We start from the raw sequence: 19,270 nt of genomic DNA, 5'->3' as shown, positions 1-19,270 counted from the left end.
ATAATGCAACTGTTTCAGAACATTATCATGTTTACTGATTTCAATTCCATTCTGCTTTATTTATGTAGCCCCAAATCGCAACAACATTTACCTTGAGGAGCTTTAAACTGTAACAATAAAACAGCCAGTGTGAGTTGAGCATCATGATTGGAAGCTCAGTAGGGCTGCAAAAGAAAAGCAGGACTGTTCACCCAAAAAAACATAATCAGAGAAAAGGTCATAAATATTTGTTTTGTAATCAACATTCATTTTCTTTTTATGCTCTTTAGTTAATCAACATCTTGTTGGGGGAGGCAGCAGAGGGCCTTGAACTAGACTTCCTGATAAAGAGGAACATACTGCAGCACGTTCTGATGTGGCAGCTGTGTGCAGTTGCAGCATTTGCACACAGCAACAACAATAACAGATAAAAACACCCCTCAGCAGATAATATAGGCAAAATCCAGCAGTTCAATATTCAGGCCACAGAACTTTCTCACTGTATAAAGTAACAAAGTTGAGCTCTGACTACCGATTATAGTTTGAATATTTTAAAAACAGTCTGGAAACTGCACTCTTAGGTCAAAGGTCACACAGACCAATGAGTCATTACAAGTAAAAAGAGAAAAACAGGAAATCATCACTTTTCACATGTGGCACTATTTCCAGTCAGTCATTCGCTGTCAGACACTTCTTCACTCACTATGTGTTAACAGACCTCTCTGCACTAAATCACACTTGTTATTAATCTCTCTTCCACACCATTCTGTCGTCCTTCTCTCACCACAACCAGTGGGTCCAGATGGCCCCGCCCCTCCCTGAGCCTGGGAGGTTTCTTCCTGTTAAAAGGGAGTTTTTCCTTCCCACTGTGGCCTTCCCGCTGCTCATAGGAGGTCATATGATTGTTGGGTTTTTCTCTGTATGTATTATTGTAGGGTCTACCTTACAATATAAAGCACCCTGAGGTGACTGTTGTTGTGATTTGGCGTTGTATAAATAAAGTTGACTTGAATTTAATTAATTAATTAATTTTATTATTTATGTATTTGAGTATTCAACATCAACAACAAAACACATCTGCTGTTTCACATAAACGCTAACTGCACAGAAAAGCAATCAGTTAGACCGTAACTTATTATTACATGCATACATCTTGATTCTCAGTCATCCAGGTAAGGAAATCAATTACATACATAAATTAAATTAAATAAAGACAAAATTGAATAAAAAGACTATATAACCTTTATTAAAGGCACAAAAACATTTACCTGAGTAAAATTAAGTTTACAATTAAACAACTGAGCTTAATTATTAAACATTAATTATTTTTTTAATTTGTTTTTAAATGAATTGTTTTTATTTTTGTCGACAGGGTGCGCTGTCTCCTGACACGCAAACTGAAACACGTTTTGCGCATGCTCAGTCGGATCAGCTGTTGGTCCGTTGCTCTGCGAGAACCTGAGAAACTGAGCCGCTTTTGTTTATTTGTTTGTTTGTTATTTTCTCCGGTAAACACGATGGCTGGCACAGCGCTCAAGAGACTTATGGCCGAGTACAAACGTGAGTAACGCGAGCCGCTTTCAGCCAATGGGAGGTCTTTTAATGTTAGCTAGCATGCTAAGCTAACAGCTCCGCTAGCGCCTGTATCTCTGTACGAAACTCCGTTAAAAGTTCGGTCGGTTTGAGCTTTTCTTTGCTTTCCGCGTTTGTTCTTCTGTGCCTGCGACTCAAACCGATAACCTGATTAATATCTGGACAGTGTGAATAATCCGGTGTCGGCTTTTTCCACCTGCAGTTTAAACCGCGGTATAATTTGGAGCTTATATAATGTGTTTGTGGCGTTATCCAGAATGTTCCATATAGCTGCCGTGATGTAACTTTCAAAACTTTTCTAAAGTATGTTAAATGAACACAAAGTGCGAACATCATGTTTATCTGTTGGTTACAGGAACACAGAGCGCAGGTGGAGAACTCGCTGCGAGGCTTCAGCGCTGCACTGACACGGCGGCTGATTTGCCTTTTCTGAAAGTGATAAATTTGAAGGTTTTTAAATGTAATTTGGTGCATTGAGGGCTAACGATAAGGACTTTAACTGGGGGATTAGCCTCGGTACACATTCATATCTAGGCCTGTCATTTATTTAATGCGCTCATTTCAGGCTGTTACACTTTAATCTTGTGTAATAATGTGAATTCTGCATAGATTAGTCGATTCATTCAAGATTCAAGAACTTCATTGTCATGTACACCGCAAAACACAAATGGTTACGCAGAGCAATGAAATTCTTAGTTTGCACGTTCCCTAAAAGAAAGTAAAACAGACAAACAGTGCTTTGTGAATCTTGTAGTTTATGTGGGTGTAAACAGAATTTAAAGTGCAAGTAGTTGCAACACTGTCACAGTGATAATATATACAGAGTATATATTAAGGTGTATACGTAGAGCTATGTATAACAATTGCAACTTTACAGGTTAGGGGTAATTACAGTTGTATTATGTTGTGTATAAGTGTTCGAACTTGCAGATTTACAGTTATGGATAAACAGTTCAACATAGATCATTGTGGTAAATCTGATTGGTATTTAAGATAATTGGGAAGTCTTTTATAACTGCTTTCTTGCTTTAGGCTGTTTTTAAATGAATAAATGTTAATCGTTTCTTCAACATGGGAAAGCAAACAATCCATCAGCTGTTTAAAAATGTGACTGAGACCGGATCACAGCAGAGGTCAAAGGTCACTCATCTTTCTGTGTTTGTGTTTCAGAGCTGACCTTGAACCCACCTGAGGGCATCGTGGCAGGTGAGACACCAGAACACATCTGTAGCTTCTGCAGATGTGTCTTCAGATGTTCAGCGTGTTGTTCCAACAGTCAGACACCCGAGCAGCTCTGAGAGCAGGAGATTTAAAGAGTTTGTGTTTGCTGTGCAGGTCCAGTGAACGAGGAGAACTTCTTCGAGTGGGAGGCTCTCATCATGTGAGTACCCCGTCTCCATGGAAACACGTTTGAGTCATTTTTGGGTGTTTGTATTTGTTTTGGAGTGTTATTGTGTATGTGTCAGTTATAACTGGACTCTCACAGCCACTTTATTCGGTACAGTTCACTAGTACTGGGTTACAGCTCCTTTAACTCTTAGGTGCTTGGCTTCAACTGGGTTTTGGTTTGTGTGGACATGACATCATCATGACCTCATGATGCTGGTGCATCCATGAATCTGTCGATGTGAATCTGAAGCAAAGGAGGATCCCTGCTTTCGGGTTGTTAACGCCAAACTCAGAATGTAGCAGCAGGAATCGAGACTCATCAGAGCAACCAGCGTTTTTTATCTTCTGCTGTTCGGTTTTGGTGAGTCTGAGTGAACTGTATCCTCCACTTCCTGTTCTTAAAGAGCCAGTGTACCTGCTCCTTCGGTCCTTTCCCACGCTGCTCTGTTGTAAGGTGCTGTTTGCAAGGCAGCACGTAGCAGGTATAAAATGTCCTTTAGCTGGTGGGAGTGGCACCGGTGTGGTCTTCTGCTGCTGTAGATCATCTGTTCTAAGGCTCAGGGGTGCTCTTCTGCATACCTTGGTTGTTATGAGTGGTTATTTGAGTTTGTTGCTTTTACTATCAGCTTGAAGCAGTCCAGGGCTCGCAAAATCGCTAGCCCGACGTCCCGGAGCTAGCGATATCTCCGGTCGGGCAACCAAAATCTATCTCAGCCCCACCCGTCGGGTTATCATATAGCTCAGTTCAGTCACCTGAAGCACTTCTGTGAGCACCAGCATTTGTCTAATTTGGCTGTTGCACAAACGAGTTACTTTCACTTCTGTGCTGAGTGCTTAAAGGTCAGGCTCAGTCATGAAAGCAGCGACGGATCTCCATAGATCCACTAATCACACTAATTGCATTTAAAAAGCGAACAATGCTGCACCCTCATGGCTTTAACCTCCCGTCTGCTGGGATCAGTTGTCTGATCCTTTTATTAGCAGCTGTTAGTGTTTGTAACAGGCTCACCTCTCTGTATTTGTTTCTTTAACCTGTTTCACACTTTATGCCAAACTCAGAAAGTAAAAACCTGCAGTTTGAGTCATGAAGTCACCCTCATACGTGTAAACCATGGCAACTTAGGCTACGTTCACTCTGCAGGTCTTAATGTTCAATTCCGATTTTTTGATCAAATCTGATTGTTTTGTCTGCTCGTTCACACTACAAATAAAATGTGACAGCAAACGCGCTCTAGTGTGAACGCTCAAAGCTGCCGCATGCGCAAAAGAAGACGTCACACACAACGCGCTCTGTTTAGACCCAGACCAACAGTATTGTTTGACTGTTGGCCCTTAATATAAAGACTTCGGACTTTACGTTTCCCAATTTTTGCTTTAAGTTATTTTGTTATTTACATAATAATGTAAATAACCTAATAATGATCCTTATTGCTGTTTTAGAGGAGCGCTGCTTCAAAGGATAGTTACAGATTATACAGAACAAATAAAATGTTCACGTTTCTCCAACGTTGTCTTCCCAGCAGTTTCACCGGATGGCCAGGAAGCGTTCGCGATGTCTTCTCCGGCGCTGATAATTGGCGTCTGTCTTGTGTCAGTGACGTAAAAGACGGATTTAATGCGACATGACCATCAAACAGCAGCTTTCTGAAACATCAGATATGTATCGGATTCAGCACCACATACGAAAGTGACCCAGATCGGATTTGAAAATATCGGATTTGGGCCGTTCACACTGTCACACCATGATTGGATAGATGGTCGCATAGGGTCAAAAAAATCGGATTTAATGCGTTTTCACCTGCAGTGTGAACGTAGCCTAAACTCACAGGTTCAGTGTGACGATGACCGAGTGAGACCAGAAGGTGTCGCTGTTCTGAAGGTGTTGGAGCTGAAACACAGCTATCAGTTCACTCCCCACTAACACAAAGTTAAGGCAAGTCAGTGGATTTATGGCTGGAAAAAAACAGAGCAGGAAACAAGACAGCACAAAAGTGTTCAAATTTAAACGCTGGGGAGTAAAAATGTGTCTTCAGGTGGATTTTAAAGATGTCGAGTGTTGGAGAAGTCTTAATCTGAAGACCAAGGTCTGGTCTACCTACAGAAACAACCAGGAGCATCATTCTCCATGAAGTGTGGACACAGCTGAGGACCAACAAAGATGTTCAAGTGTCATTTTAACTGTGAGGTGTGTTTTTAAAGAGGACATGAAACACATGTTTACCCCACTGATCCTGACTGACGCACACCAGGTCATGTTCAGCACCATCTTCTGTCAGCACGTGACGTCATGTGATTGGTTGGTTGAGGCTAACAGACTCACATTAGTCTATGTTAGCTAACTAGTGACAGGATCGATACCTCAGAGGAAAATAGGGACATTAAAGCTGAACATCAGTGTGAGGGGATCACTGTAGTGCTGCAGCAGTGAGTTTATGTGAAACCAGGACATACTGTCCACTTTACTGTCTGTCTGTAGCAGGAAGTGGCTGTTTGGCTAGCTGCACTGAAACAGGAAATCCAGCTGTTAGCCGTGATGTTGGTGTTTGTAAAGGACAGTGTAGAGGAGAGCCTGTTAGCTGCAGCCAACCAACCACCTGACGTCACGTTCGCACTGACAGAAACATGTTTTTATAACTTTAAGCTGTTATTTGTTAAATGCAGCTTCACAGCAGTTACATGTGTGTCAGAGTCTGAGAGCTCAGTGGGAGAAATTAGCCTCGATGTGTTCAGGGTTTCACGTCCTCTTTAATACGCTGTTAGACAAAAACATTTCTTATCAGTTATTAAAGATGCTGCAGCTTCGTGCCGTCTCAGACCAAAATTAGTCTCAGCAAGAACTGAAGCAACAAGCTGCAGAGAACATCTGCTGAAGGTGTTTCACCTGTGACTGGAAGAAGTTACAGTGGATCTAAATCCATTAAAACACCCCAAATGTGTGTCCACAGTTGTGTACTCTGAGTACTCGGTGTGAAAGTAGACATCCTGACTGCAGTAGATGTACAGAAGTTATTGTACCTAAGAAACCAACATGAACGTGATGTCAGTGAAGGCAGCGCCCTCAGTCTGTCATTAGTAACGGAGCCTTCTGTTGTTTATTTATGTTGGCGTGACAGCAGCTTCAGTCTGCCCTTCAATTTAACCTGCAGCTCGTGCTCCGGCCAACCATCCACATACCTGCCATCCCCCTGACCGATGACATCACCGCACCACACCCTATCATTACTGAGGTCATTACCTGAGCAGGTCGGCCCTCTGAGCTGCGCTTTGAGATGCAGTTTCTTCATGGGAAGACGTCTGAGCTGCTCATGTTTAATGGCTGACAGTTTTGTGACTCGTTGGTTAGTCGAAGATTCAGAAACAAGCTGCTGGGAGCGCGCCGACCCTCTGCCATGGCTCCGCCTACACTGATAAACAGCTGGAGGTGTTTCAGACGCAAACAGGGATCACCTGTGTCAGACTGGACCCGCCCACCTGTGTCAGACGGGACCCGCCCACCTGTGTCAGACGGGACCCGCCCACCTGTGTCAGACGGGACCCAGTATGCTCACAGAGAGCCGTTGGTGTTTTCGGTGCAGTCACCAGGCAGTACACATGTGTGTTTTATAGACAGTCACAGGAGTCCACTTGTGAATACGAGCTCTTTGACGCTCAGTTGTTTCCGCTCTTTGAACCTCTGGCGCTCTGACTTGTTTTGTCCTCAGCTGGTCAGCGTCCTCGTGTCCCGGTCGACAGCGATGTGCCAGTTAAAGTGATGCAAGGTACTCGCTCCTAACCTTACATTCATAAAGCTGTAGCGGTGTCACTGTTTGGATCCAGGTGATGAAACCCTTTGATTTGATCAAACTGCTCTCAGATCTGATAAAAGAACACGCGTCAGACGAGCGCTGATTGGTAGCACAGATAGCCAATCAGAGTGTGTGTGGTCAGTGATTAGAGCGGCTGATGGTGGAGGAGGTGAAGCCGAAGTAATCTGCAGACAGACGATCAGATCGGCTGATCTGCCCGACCTCAGATCTGTGATGTGCTCAGATATTCAAACGTCCCCTTGAACTCTGAAGAAGCTCCATGACGGCGTAACGATCATAAACACGCTGTGATACCAGCGCCGTGTCCTTGCGGCTGATACGGATCGGTGAGCTTCAAACAGCTGCCGCTAGGTCTGTTTGATATAACGATATATATCGGATGACGATATAAAAACGTCTATCATTTCATTTTACGCTATCGTTTGTTTCGTGGTGTAAAATAAACTGTTTACAGCAACATTTTTCATGGTTTGATGTCACTGTAGTTATTATTCATTTCTTAAAGTTCTCTCTTATATTTAATATAACCACACTACAGACGGACAAGCTCCTGTTTTTACGTGTTGTCGTTAGCAACAACAACGGTAACAGCATCGCGTGTCCGCTTGTTTATGTTCCACATAAACCTTTCACAATAAAGCTCAAGATCCTGTTGAGACTTTTCAAAATAAACTGAATCACATGAAAGAGCCGATTATTTATGGTTGAGAAGTAAAAAAGACGCCAGGTGCTAAAAAATAAACCTTAGACTCAAACGTTAGAACAGGCTTTTCCCCGCAGCACGCCGTGTAATAAATACAAAGAAAACGGCGCCGTTACAACTTATGTCTAAAAATGTATCGTTTCATGCATTGTTAAAACACTCGACTCCAGCTACATGACGCGCAGCTGGAAACACTTCACACAAGTCGAGCTGCTGAGATTCACAGAAGTTACAGAAATTGTTACGTTTTTGTGATTTATATCGTTATCGGACGATAGATGAATTATATTGGGAGATGAGATTCTGGTCATATCGCACAGCCCTAGCTGCCGCCGCTGCACACTGATAGGCAGGAGCAGAACAGCTTCTCCAAGCCGGTTCAAAGATCTGCTTCTAAAGGAACCACAGGATGTTCTCCCAAAGTACCTGAAACTACTCCAACAGCTATGTGGGGAGCCGCTCCGCTGTTTCTTCTGACAGGACGGTTTTCCTCTCTTTTCCATGAGGAAGGTACGCTGAGACCAAGTACAGCAACGACACAATACTAACATAACAACAATAAGAGTAATGATAAGGAGATAAAGTCGCTCTAAAGAAAAGTATATGTCACCGTTACACAGCATGTTTACAGTCCAGCGTTCTTTCTAAGATCTTCTCATCATTTGGTCTGAACATCAGACCCACGTTATGTTGAAGTAAGTCCGTATTTGTCTGCTTACACAGACTGACACTGGCTGGGTTTGGGTTCATCTCCTTCTTCTGACTTGAGAACAAAGTTAGTTTTTTTCAACAAACACATTTTTGTTGAAAAACAACAAACTTTTTGCTTTCCAGCAACAAATATTCAAATCTGAGTGGCGTCTGAAAAACATGAAGACAAACACGTGAAAGTTTGTTAGCTGCTGGTGCTGATGGAGAGAGCAGGTGTTCCACGTGTCTTTGTTTACAAGGAACATTCATCTCTGTTTTTACCTGCGTGCATCCCAAGGCTGCTCACACCTGATTGGTCAACAGGACAGAAACCTGCAGATGTTCACATCCAGATGTGTTCATAGAGACGGGGTTACCTGTTCTGAAGCTGCTCCTTCAGGTTCTCGAGGGAGATAAAAAATTGTTAGAGGATCATGAAATCAGAGTGAGGGTCACCTGTGCACAGGTGTTACAGAGACGGGAACAGAAAGAGCAGCAGATTAAACTTAAAAACCCGTCCAGCTGCTAACAGGTGATCCAGGCGTGTTCTTCAGGTGCTCTTTGGTTTCGTGCCCTCTGGGTCTCACCTGTACTTCCTGTGTGTGTTTCAGGGGTCCTCAGGACACGTGCTTCGAAGGCGGAGTGTTTCCAGCCATCCTCAGCTTCCCCTCCGATTACCCCCTCAGTCCTCCAAAGATGAGGTTCACCTGCGACATGTTTCACCCCAACAGTAAGTCCACCTGCGGCTGAGCTCCGCCCCCTCACCTGCACAGACAGCTTGTGTTCTCACAGGGTTTTATGAAGGTTAAAGCTCGGTTCAGACTGGAGGTGTGTTTGTGGAGAAGCTGATGTGATGTTCATCCTCTCTCCCTCTCAGTCACTTTAATCCAGCACAGTGAATCACCACAGCGACGAGCTCGTGTTTCCACGGTTGTAGACTCGTTTAGAGCCTCGCTCTCAGATTTTAACCCGTCATGTTCACCTGAAAACAGACAAACTCTTAAACACACCTGGAGTAAACACCAGGTGTGCCTCAGGTTCCTGAACAGGACACGCTTGGTTTGCGTCTGTTTTGATAGGTAAACAGACTGCAGTGACCCCCTCAGTCATGTGACAAGTCATGTGACACAAGGCTGCGTTGTCACAGTAACGGCCAAAGCTCCTGAGAGTTGGTTTGACTTCAAAGCAGTCATGTGACCAGTCACAGCACGCAGCACTAATGTGAACATGCTGCTAACGTGCTGTTAGCATGCTGTTAGCGCGCTGTCATTACTGCTGTGATTAGAGTGCTGAGCCATGATGTCACAGCAGGGTAACAGTCTGAGCACGCTCAGTCCTGATTAGAGGACAAGCTGTTCGCTGCTGGCCCATCATCACCACCCTGCACCAGCATGCCCCCGAGCTGAACTTCCTCCTGCAACTGTAGCGTCTGATCATCCATCAACAGCCTGCAACCGCCGCAGGTGAAACCCACGAAGAAGAAAACACCGAGCGGGCCTGAACCTCCTCAAAGGTGATGGAAAAAACACGTCTCAGGTTTCAAAAGAAGAGAAAAAGTTTTCAAACTTTCTGAGCTGATCGTTTGCTCACCATCTGCCCTTCATGGCACCGCTCGCACAGGTGAGAACAGGTGCCGGGCTGCCAGCAGGTGTCTGTAGGTCTACACCACCCAGCTGCATCAAACCTGTTGTTTCATAGAAATGTGAAATATCTGAATGAATAAATGTGAAGCTTGTTCTCCATCCTGCATGGCTCCAGCTGCAGCAGGAGTTTTATCTTGTTTCCTGAATTGTTGGAAGCTGAGATTAAAATGTGAATTGATCAGATTAATTGCTCGGCTCTCGTATCTATTGTGTGCTGATAAAACAGCAGCTGTCAAAGCAGGAACGTCAGACAGCCGACAGGAAGCACTTTGCTCACTGATAACAACGAGATGTTTGATGGAAACAGTCTCTGAGGGCTGCCTCACCTGACGGGAGGCTTGTTTACCTGTCAGGTGTTGTTCTACTGCACCTGTGAGGACTCGCCGGGCGGCACTTTGAGCAGCAGATAAAGAACATCCTGTTTCCAAATATGTCCTCACTGAAAGTGTTTAATGAAGTTTTTACAAAAAAATGAATCCCAAAAACTCAGAGACGCTCACATGACACGACACGCAGGTCTCAGCTTTAATGAAGCGTTTGAACAGAAATGTCTTAAAATCAGATTCACAGCATTCAGAAACATCCACCCATGCTTGTCGGGGGGGTGGAGCCTGTCCCAGCAGCAGGTCCACCTGGACAGGTCACCAGTCTGGCAGCATTCGCACCTGTGGGCATTACAAACTAAACCTGTGTGTTGAACTGGTCGTCATTAAATATGTTGGATTCTTGCAGATGGGCGGGCTGAGCCGTGCTCCCTTATTAATCATCTTCCTCCTCCTCCTCAGTCTATCCGGACGGTCGGGTCTGTATCTCCATCCTCCACGCTCCGGGCGACGATCCGATGGGATATGAGAGTAGTGCAGAGAGGTGGAGTCCGGTCCAGAGTGTGGAGAAGATCCTGCTGTCTGTGGTCAGCATGCTGGCAGGTAATCACACACCTTTCTGTGATGTCATCATGTGTAAACCATGCTTCACCTGCGTACTCGGTCCTCTCCTCTCCTCCAGAGCCCAACGATGAGAGCGGAGCGAACGTCGATGCCTCCAAAATGTGGCGGGAAGATCGAGAGCAGTTCAACAAACTCGCCCAGAAGATCGTACGCAAGTCTCTGGGCCTGTAGAGATGATGTCATCAGCCCGCGCCCTGTGTGTGTGTGTACAGCAGAAACAAATGGCATGGACAGACACACAGGGCGCTCAGTATGGACAGATCAATACATAAACTGATGGATGAAAGCCGATCAAAGGACACAAACCAAACGCGATGACATCATCACCACCTTCACTCCGACAGCAGCAGCAGAAACGGCGCCGCCGCCGCCATACCTCATCCGTCTCCTCTGCAGGACAATATTTATCAATAAATTCATGAAAAGATCAATTTAAACTTTGTTTGTATAGGATAGAAATTATGTTTTACCTGAAGCTGTTGTCCCATAGCGCCCCCTGCTGTGCCGCCTGGTGCTGTCAGTGTACAGTCGTCGACACAGAGGGGAGCCGGATGAAGTCCAGGAAGTTCTCATCATTCCGATCTGGTTTCAGAGATTCAGACTGCTGACGGATCGAAAGAGTCCTGCAACCGCAGTACCCCGCCCCGCCCCCGACTCCTGCTTCCTGTTTCTGTTCGTTTGCTGCTGTTGGCGAGAAATCGTTTCTGATCCGACTGGTCGATAAACGTGGACTCGGACTGGACGTCTGGTCGGACGGAAGCACGCCGGCTTCTCTCAGCAGGACTTCATGCACTTTATGTCTTCCTGAAGGAGGATGTCGTGATGGTTCAGCTCGCCGAGGAGCTGACGGGAGCGCAGAGCTTTAGTTTGAAGGGTTTCTTTGAATTTGTCTGATCGATTAATAAAAAATACCAAGAGCAGAGCGTGAGCTGTTTATTCATTAACTCTGAAAGCAGGTCCAACATTTAATAAAGCTGCCTTTTTTCTCTCACTGCAGTTTTGTTCAAAGAATATCAGCTGAGAAATGTAAGCCCAGTGTCGGCCCAGAGCCCCACACCTTCCTGTTTTGTGATGTGCTTGGGTTCAGACCTTCAGGGCTCACATTTCTAAATAAAGTGGCATTTTCTCAAAGCGCCGCTGAAGCAGAAGCACCTATAAATGTCTGAGATCACACGCAGATTTAAACCTGAGCTTATCCCGGATCCGTCTGTTTTAACCTCGCTGCGACTCTGACTCAGCTCACGTCAGCGCTGAGTCAAGTCTGCAGATAAAAAGGACGAGTGCAGATGAGAGGGAGGTGACATGCCATGACAGCAGCTTCCTGTCTGGGCCTGCCTCAGACAAAGACATGAAAGGAAGGCAGCATCAGTTACAGAGCGCAGGCAGCCCACAGCTCATGCAGGTAATCTGATTACCTGGTCCTGTCTGCTTAGCCCAGCTCTGTTCTGTCAGGCACTCTGTCACAGTTCAGAGTAATCCTTATCTGACACGCCATCCTCTGTGAAACAAGCTGCTTCTCTTTAACATCCCACTCACTAAGGTCCACTTTCTGATTGGCCAACTTCAGGAAGCCTGCTGAGGGGCAGCGCCCAGTGTTGTTGGAGAGCAGGGTGACGCTCACAGGGATCAGTCTCAGCCGACCGTTAAACCCCACAGACGAGCTGCTGACCTGCCCCTGATCACGTGAGGTGCAGTTACGATTCAGCGTCTGTCACTGAGCTGATCTGGGACCAGCCTGACCCTGGATCTGCTGCTGAAGACCCAGTCACATGACTCTGACATCACTGCTCCTCACGGCTAATACAGTTTGTTTGGTCTTTGTAAAAACTGTGTGTGTGTTCCAGTTTTATATAACAGCATGAATGCAGATGGTTTTCCTGTAGAAACACTTTGATTTTATCAGCGCACACACTCACACACACACACACACACTCACACACTCACACACAGTCTTTGCGAGGACTCTGTTCAGGGTTTGAACCTTGTTGGCGGTAAAACCGTCACCTCCCTGAAACAAACTGATGTGAGAGCGAGCTGTGCTGATCAGCCCATCTTACAGAATCACTGACTCGCACTGTGATGACCTTTGACCTGCAAGTTTTTACATTTATATACAACATAATAAAACTTCACACAACATAAACATTTTACTATAGCATATTCTGTATATGTTACCACTGTGACAGTGTTACAACTACTTGCACTTTAAATTCTGACTCCACACACACGAGATACATCAGCACTTGTTTTACTCTATATATTATTTTCTAACTCAGAGTTTATTCTCATTTTAGTTGCAAAGTAAGAGTCTCGTCGCTCAGCGTATCCACTTGTGTTTTGCAGTGTATATGCAGTGTTGGGGAGTAACAGAATACATGTACCGCCGTTACGTATTTAAAATACAAATTATGAGTAACTGTATTCCGTTACAGTTACCGTTTAAAAAGGTGGTATTTAGAATACAGTTACTTTGTTGAAATAAATGGATTACACGGCGGTACTTCCCTGTTTCATATTGTGGCGGGTCAGGACTGTTTGGGTTTTGTTTGACAGCTACGTTCTGTTGTTCCAGGCGGCAGCGTTACGGTTGCCATGGTTACAGGGCGACGCTCTCTCTCTGCGTGTTTCCTGGGTGAGAGAGGCCTTTTTGTTGTTGTTGTGCTAAGCTAACAGGCAGAATGCTACAGGTATAGCTCTAAAGAATGTAGCATCATGGGCAGTGTAGTCCGTGCTGCAGGGAGAATGGACTGCCATACACGTTATGTGTCTGTGAGCGAGGGAGGGAGAAAAAGGAAAAGTACGAGCTGTCATCGAGCAGAAACGGGAGCTGGAAGCATGTAAATATAATAATAACCACTGCAGCCAAGAAGAGAGCCTGACGAGCCCAGCTGTAAGTAAGCTATTAAGACTCGACTGTACACCGTGTTCGTGTTTTCCTCCAAAAACAATAAGTTCTGTTGGAGCAGCCTTTCAACGCCTCTCTCTGTCTCTGCTAGCAAAGTTGACCCAGACAACAAAGTAAAGCTAGTTTTCAGCTACGAGCCGACACAGAACCCACCGTATTAGCCAGAGGTCCCTTTACTACGGTTCGGAGCCGCGGACCTTCAGTAACAGTAATAAATCACAGCAATAGTACATTCATGTAGTTGTAAACAGCATGATAATATATTAAGTAATCCAAAGTATTCAGAATACGTTACTCTCATTGAGTAACGTAACGGAATACGTTACAGAATACATTTTGGGGCATGTATTCTGTAATCTGTAGTGGAATACATTTTAAAAGTAACCTTCCCAACACTGTGTATATGACAAACTTCTTGAATCTTGGATCTGAGGTGAGAGGTCACAGCGTCCTGATGGGGGCGCTCTCTTGGATATTTTCACTGATTCTTTTCCCGACGACACCAACCTGCACAGGTAGAGCAGCAGAAGGTCACCTGTGTTCAGTCGGCAGGTAAATGCAAGCGTGTCTCACCTGATTCCGTTCAGATGGGTCCACTCTGAAGAGTCCACGCTGCGTGCGACGCTCCTCTGAGTTCATTTTGCCTGTTTTTTATATTTTTGTGGCTCTTTTATATGCATTTAAATGGAAATCCTGTTGATACTGGTTGCCATAACATTTGGTGGAGGATTGTACTTACGGTCTGTGTTGTACCTGTACTGAGGGCAGACACAGGTAAAGGTGTGGAACTCTGCTTCCACCTGTGAACCTGCAGCTCGGTCACAGTGAGACTGGAAGGTCTCTGTGGGTTCATTCGTGTCTCTGCCTGCTGGCCTGGATCCAGGCTCACGTTTAAACTGGGATTACTGGGCTTTAAACGTCTCTCAGATCACAGCTGCTTTTCATGTCTGAGTACACAGTGCAGCTCCCAGCGCTCGCCCCTCACAGCAAACACTGACTTCTGGTTTACCTGTGCAGGTACAGGGTTCGGTGGGCAAACACCTGATTTTAATTTGAGTGCTATCGTGTCCGCCTCCACATGCTCGCGTCGTACCATCTCAGAGTTACAGGGACAGGGACCACCATGACTGGATCTGGACACTTTTCATTTGAACCATTTTGAACTGTGTTGAGGTTTTGGAGCCAGGTGTGAAGCGAGGGCGGAGCACTGAGTTATTAGCTGATGCTAGCTAGTTTCTTCAGATGATGTCATTAAAGTACTCCAGCACAAACACAGTCCAGAGACCCACATCAGTTAGCTGAGGTGTAGCCTAGCAGACAGCGAGCAGCTACAGTGTAACCATCAATCAAACAGGCCGCGCCCCTAAAAATTAAATAATTTACTCTTTGAATGAAACATCCTCCCCCCTTGTTGTGTTAGGAAGGTGAAACTAGAGACTAGAACACTTTGTCTATGGAGACTGACTCCCTGCTGCCCCTGCTGGGTGTCAGAGGAACTACAGGATTTTCACTTTGCTGAAGAAGATGAGGTCTCAGCTGGTGAAGGTTTCGTTTGTCCTGATGTTCTCAGTCATGTGACTTGACTTCTTGTGTTGTCATGTCTGCGTCTCCGTGTTTCTTTTATTCTTTGTTCACTGAATCTAGTTTCACTTCAGTCATTATGTTCATTATGTTCTGTTTCCTCGTGTGTTTTCACCCTGATCACCTCCTGCGCATTTAAGTCCTCTGTTTGTGTTTCATTGTCAGGTCGTCTGTTAAACTGACCACAGTCTTCATAGTCTTCATCATAATTATCACAGTGTATTCATAGTGGTCAAAGTTGTTCATAATTTTTCTTAGTTTCATGTTTACTGCTGACTTCCTGCCAAATAAAGGCTCGCTTGTTCACAACATATCGGCAAACCCCCTGCTGTGACACTCAATCCTCTTAGAAAAGAGAACCAATGAAAGTTTGATTTTTAAAATAAAAATTATTAAATTATTTTCTGTAATTTCAGTTTTCTTTCTTCCTTTATAATCTGATTACCCCTCAGACTGATCAGGTAAACCTGATGGGTGGAGCTTTGCCTCACCTGCTGTATTCCTGGGATTATCCTATGACCCTGTGCAGGGCCCCGGCCCTCAGCTTGGAAACCACTGGCCAGTACCATGAGACTGAGCAATAATGATGGAGGTGAATATAATCTCTAATAATCTCTGTTTATTTTGATCATACCTGTGTACTTTTGGCATTGAATGCAGTATTTTTGTGTGTGTGTGTGTGTGTGTGTGTGTGTGTGTGTGTGTGTGTGTGTGCGCAGCCTCAGGTCTGATGGCACCTGATGTCAGGGAGTGGGTCAGACAGGCAGGGGGCGGAGCCCTGGCTCACCTGGGAAATTCCTGTGCTGTGAAGAGCTGAGGGCGAGCCGCAGACTTGAGATCAGTCACCACTTCTTCTCTTCCTCCTCCTCCTCCTCCTCCTCTCAGGCAGCACGTGTGCAGGAACCTCACATCATATGAAACATGGACCGAACTCTGCAGCTGATCGTTCATATTTACAGTTTCAGTGTAGGAAGGAATAATCAATCAAACTTTATTAGTCCAACACCTGACTGACAAGCCCAGACTGCTGCACAGCACGAGACACACAAAATAATAAGAATTCGATATGACGTCATTTTTAGAGCCGCACCAAAGTCATGGAGAGCTCAGGTTATTATTTGCTGCTCTGTTAGTTTCAGCTCGTCACAGACGATACACAAGACAACAGAAACACCCTTTAACCTTACATCATTTGTCCACCAGAGGGCGCTCTGCATCTTCCATGTTTAGCGAGCAGCTGATCCGACCTGGGCAGCGGGTAAAAACGAGGAAAGAGAAGGACGAAAAGAGTGACAAATATCGGCCGAGATGTCTGAATATTGGCTTCTAAATCACCGAATATCAGTATCGCTGTTAAAAATCTGATATCGGTCAGGCTTATCAGTTTAACACAGACTGACTGTATATAAAAGATGGACTAGCACAGCGTGCGGTCACCCATTGGCTGGTCTGATCAGCGTCATGGTCGCCGACAGGAAGTGATTATATCTGATCACCGAGGCAGCGAAATGTGTCAGCTGCTCTGACCAGTAACACATGAACTAACCTGCAGCAGCAACGTGCAGAAACCTCTCCACCAATCACACCTTTCACCTTCATGAAACACTCACCTGTCCTCTCAGGTGGACTCTGTCCAGCTTTGTCTGTCAGGTTTGTCTTCAGGTGAGTTCAAGTGTGTCACAGGTAAAGAGGAGGCAGCCGCCCCTCCCTCCCTCTCGCTCCTCAGCCCCTCCCAGTCTTTTTTATTTAAATGTGGGGCGAGCGAGGCCAGCTCACCTGCAGGTAAATTCTCTCTCTCCTCAGTCATACTCACCTGAAGCTGAAAATCACCTCCAGTCGCTGCACAGACAGCAGCCTCAGAGGAAGGAAAGGAGAACTGTGGAGGACTTAAAGAGGAGGAAACGTGGAGAGGGAGGAGACGACAGGTGGAGGTCTGCACCTAAAGGTGGAGACACGCTGAAGATCATCAGGTTCATCTCAGACACTGAGAACACTTTTAAAGGTGGACTGACGATGAGCCTGGTTGTGTTTTTGGTTTCTCTGAAGAACAGATAAATGTCCAGCAAAGACGAAGAGGACGGTTTAAGGACGGCCGACAGGTAGAGCAAAGACGTCTGTGAGGTCACAGCACGAGGTCTCCTCACATGTCCTGAAACCTCTTCACAGACTAGGACTGGAGCTGGACCTCAGGAGGCTGGTTAAACCTCTGACCTCTGACCTCTGACCCAGGTTTGCTCAGATATGACGTCACTGTGCATCAAAGCTTTTGCATCTTTGTTTTCCTCTCACAGATTCTCATGTGATTCAAATGTGGGCCAGACGCTCATGTTAGCAGGTTAGTGTTCAGGAGACGAGCTTCGTTACACGACGTGGAGAAACGAAACGAATTCACGTGATTTTATCTTTAGCAGCTGTTCTTATCTTCGGCTCATCGTTTAATCGTTTTGTGATCAATGTGACCACAAATGTTCATTTTTCTTTTTCCAGTGTTCTCCCAGTAGACATGTTGATAGTGCAGTCTGATGGTAAAATTACACAGTGGGATATTTCTCAGCCACAGGTTTGCACGTTACTCGAGTTTTGTATGTTCAGCATCATTTATTAAACCAGTTTAAACCAGTCTGTAGTGCTGCGAAAATCCCACCTGGTGCAGGCGTAACATGGAGAGTCCCACCAAGGGTCCTTCTGCCCTAACCACAGAAATATTTAGGTTATGTGAACACAAATGAACTTGGTGGCGTTCATGAAGAATTGGCGAGACGGCCGTCCGGGTTCTCCGGGTGGAAATGTTGGACACGCCGCTGTAAGGAACCAAATCTGAGACGTTTGTCGTGTTGCTCTTTGACCACAGACGCTGAAGAAACACCACCCAGGAGATCCTCGGGCCAACTGGAGAATGACGTTGAGAGACGCAGGACAGGAAGCGGGTCGGTGAGCGGGAGTCAAACACGCTGTTCACGGCGCACAGGCGTGATGTTTTCGTGTCACTTCCTGCTGCTCACCTGGGTGCTGCTCACCGCCAGAGTCCAGAGCCACAGCTGGAGACCCTGTACAGGTACGAGGAGATACAGAGTGCTGGTTTCAGCTCTAAAGGGACGGTCACATGTTTCAGAAGGTCAGATTCATTTCTGAAGAACAAAACACAAAATCTGAGAGTAAGAGAGACTTTTGCTTGTGAGACTGGATAAATAAAGGTTTGAGCTTGTTTTTTATATATTACTACTGACAGACATTGTGCTGAAAGCTTTGTTGTATCCTAACAGGAAGTTTTAATTCATGACTTGCTTGTTCAAGTTGTTCTGTTGTGCTGAAGATCCTGGACAGGCCCCCAAACACATCCAGTCACCAGACTGGTGTGGGGTTAGGAGGGTCGCGTAACGATAGATGGAAAACATGAGGATAACGTTTGTTCAGTTGTCACAGCTTAAACCGACTTCTGGTCCTCTCTATCACCTGTTTCTGGGTATTATTCAGTGGAGCTTTCAGTTGAGGAACTTTCAGGTGTTCCCACCTGTCTTTCTGTTCTGGTTAAAGAGCTGAGTACACAGCTTTACATCATGTTTCCTTTTGATGACATTACTGTTGATCTTTCTCTTTGCTACAAGCTGATTTATTCCTGCAGCTGAAACTGCGTTTGGCTCCTGGGCTTTGTGAGCAGCCTTCCTGGGGTTGAGTATTGTGAACTCTGACCCCTGAGGTGTGTCCTGTCGCTGACTTCACTGATGCCAAATGTCAGAGAACGCTTTGCAGCTCCGACTCTGACGTCTCGCTGTGTTTCAGACGCTTTCGCTGCTTTGTTCTTCTGTGTTTTCAGTCTTTGAAATGTGAGATCTGTTTCTGTACATGTCGTCCCCTCCCTCCATTCATCCTCCATTCATCTTACATTGATCCTCAAGCGCAACAAAACACACAGACGGCCTCAGAGGAGCTTAAAGGGGAATTCCAGCTGAAAACTAACGTTGACCTGATGCTGTCTCTGCTCCCTCAGCCGCTGTCTAACACAAGAATCCAGAAACACTGATTTTTAATGTTTT

General features: G+C 45.5%; 2 protein-coding genes across 3 annotated transcripts in view; both read left to right on the top strand.

The window, feature by feature from the left end:
- Positions 1-1,372: 1,372 nt before the first annotated feature.
- On the top strand, positions 1,373-11,181 carry ube2g2 (ubiquitin-conjugating enzyme E2G 2 (UBC7 homolog, yeast)). Its single transcript, XM_085136055.1, has 6 exons — positions 1,373-1,539; positions 2,743-2,778; positions 2,908-2,953; positions 8,772-8,890; positions 10,589-10,729; positions 10,809-11,181. The coding sequence occupies exons 1-6, from the start codon at positions 1,395-1,397 to the stop codon at positions 10,919-10,921; spliced, it is 600 nt and encodes a 199-aa protein (XP_084992181.1). The 5' UTR covers positions 1,373-1,394; the 3' UTR covers positions 10,922-11,181.
- Positions 11,182-11,789: 608 nt separating this feature from the next.
- Positions 11,790-19,270, top strand: part of LOC146501184 (thrombospondin-type laminin G domain and EAR repeat-containing protein-like) — a 25,344-nt gene continuing 17,863 nt past the window's right edge. For both annotated transcript variants that reach the window (XM_085136053.1, XM_085136054.1), the window contains exons 1-3: positions 11,790-15,828; positions 15,956-17,465; positions 18,088-18,291. In XM_085136053.1, coding sequence (XP_084992179.1) covers positions 18,210-18,291 — 82 coding nt within the window. In that variant the 5' untranslated portion in view covers positions 11,790-15,828; positions 15,956-17,465; positions 18,088-18,209. The remainder of the gene's footprint in view (positions 15,829-15,955; positions 17,466-18,087; positions 18,292-19,270) is intronic.

The sequence above is a fragment of the Neolamprologus multifasciatus genome, chromosome 16, assembly GCF_963576455.1.
Source record: "Neolamprologus multifasciatus chromosome 16, fNeoMul1.2, whole genome shotgun sequence".
NCBI lineage: Eukaryota > Metazoa > Chordata > Actinopteri > Cichliformes > Cichlidae > Neolamprologus > Neolamprologus multifasciatus.
The sequence above is the reverse complement of the archived record's forward strand: the minus strand, read 5'-3'. Positions and strand labels throughout refer to the sequence as shown.

Bases quoted from the DNA above. Each gene is read 5' to 3' on its own strand.
- ube2g2 (XM_085136055.1), top strand. From the start codon at position 1,395: ATGCTCAGTCGGATCAGCTGTTGGTCCGTTGCTCTGCGAGAACCTGAG. The intron at 2,779-2,907 runs GTGAGACACCAG...TTTGCTGTGCAG, and splicing joins ACCTGAGGGCATCGTGGCAG to GTCCAGTGAACGAGGAGAAC. The intron at 8,891-10,588 runs GTAAGTCCACCT...CCTCCTCCTCAG, and splicing joins CGACATGTTTCACCCCAACA to TCTATCCGGACGGTCGGGTC.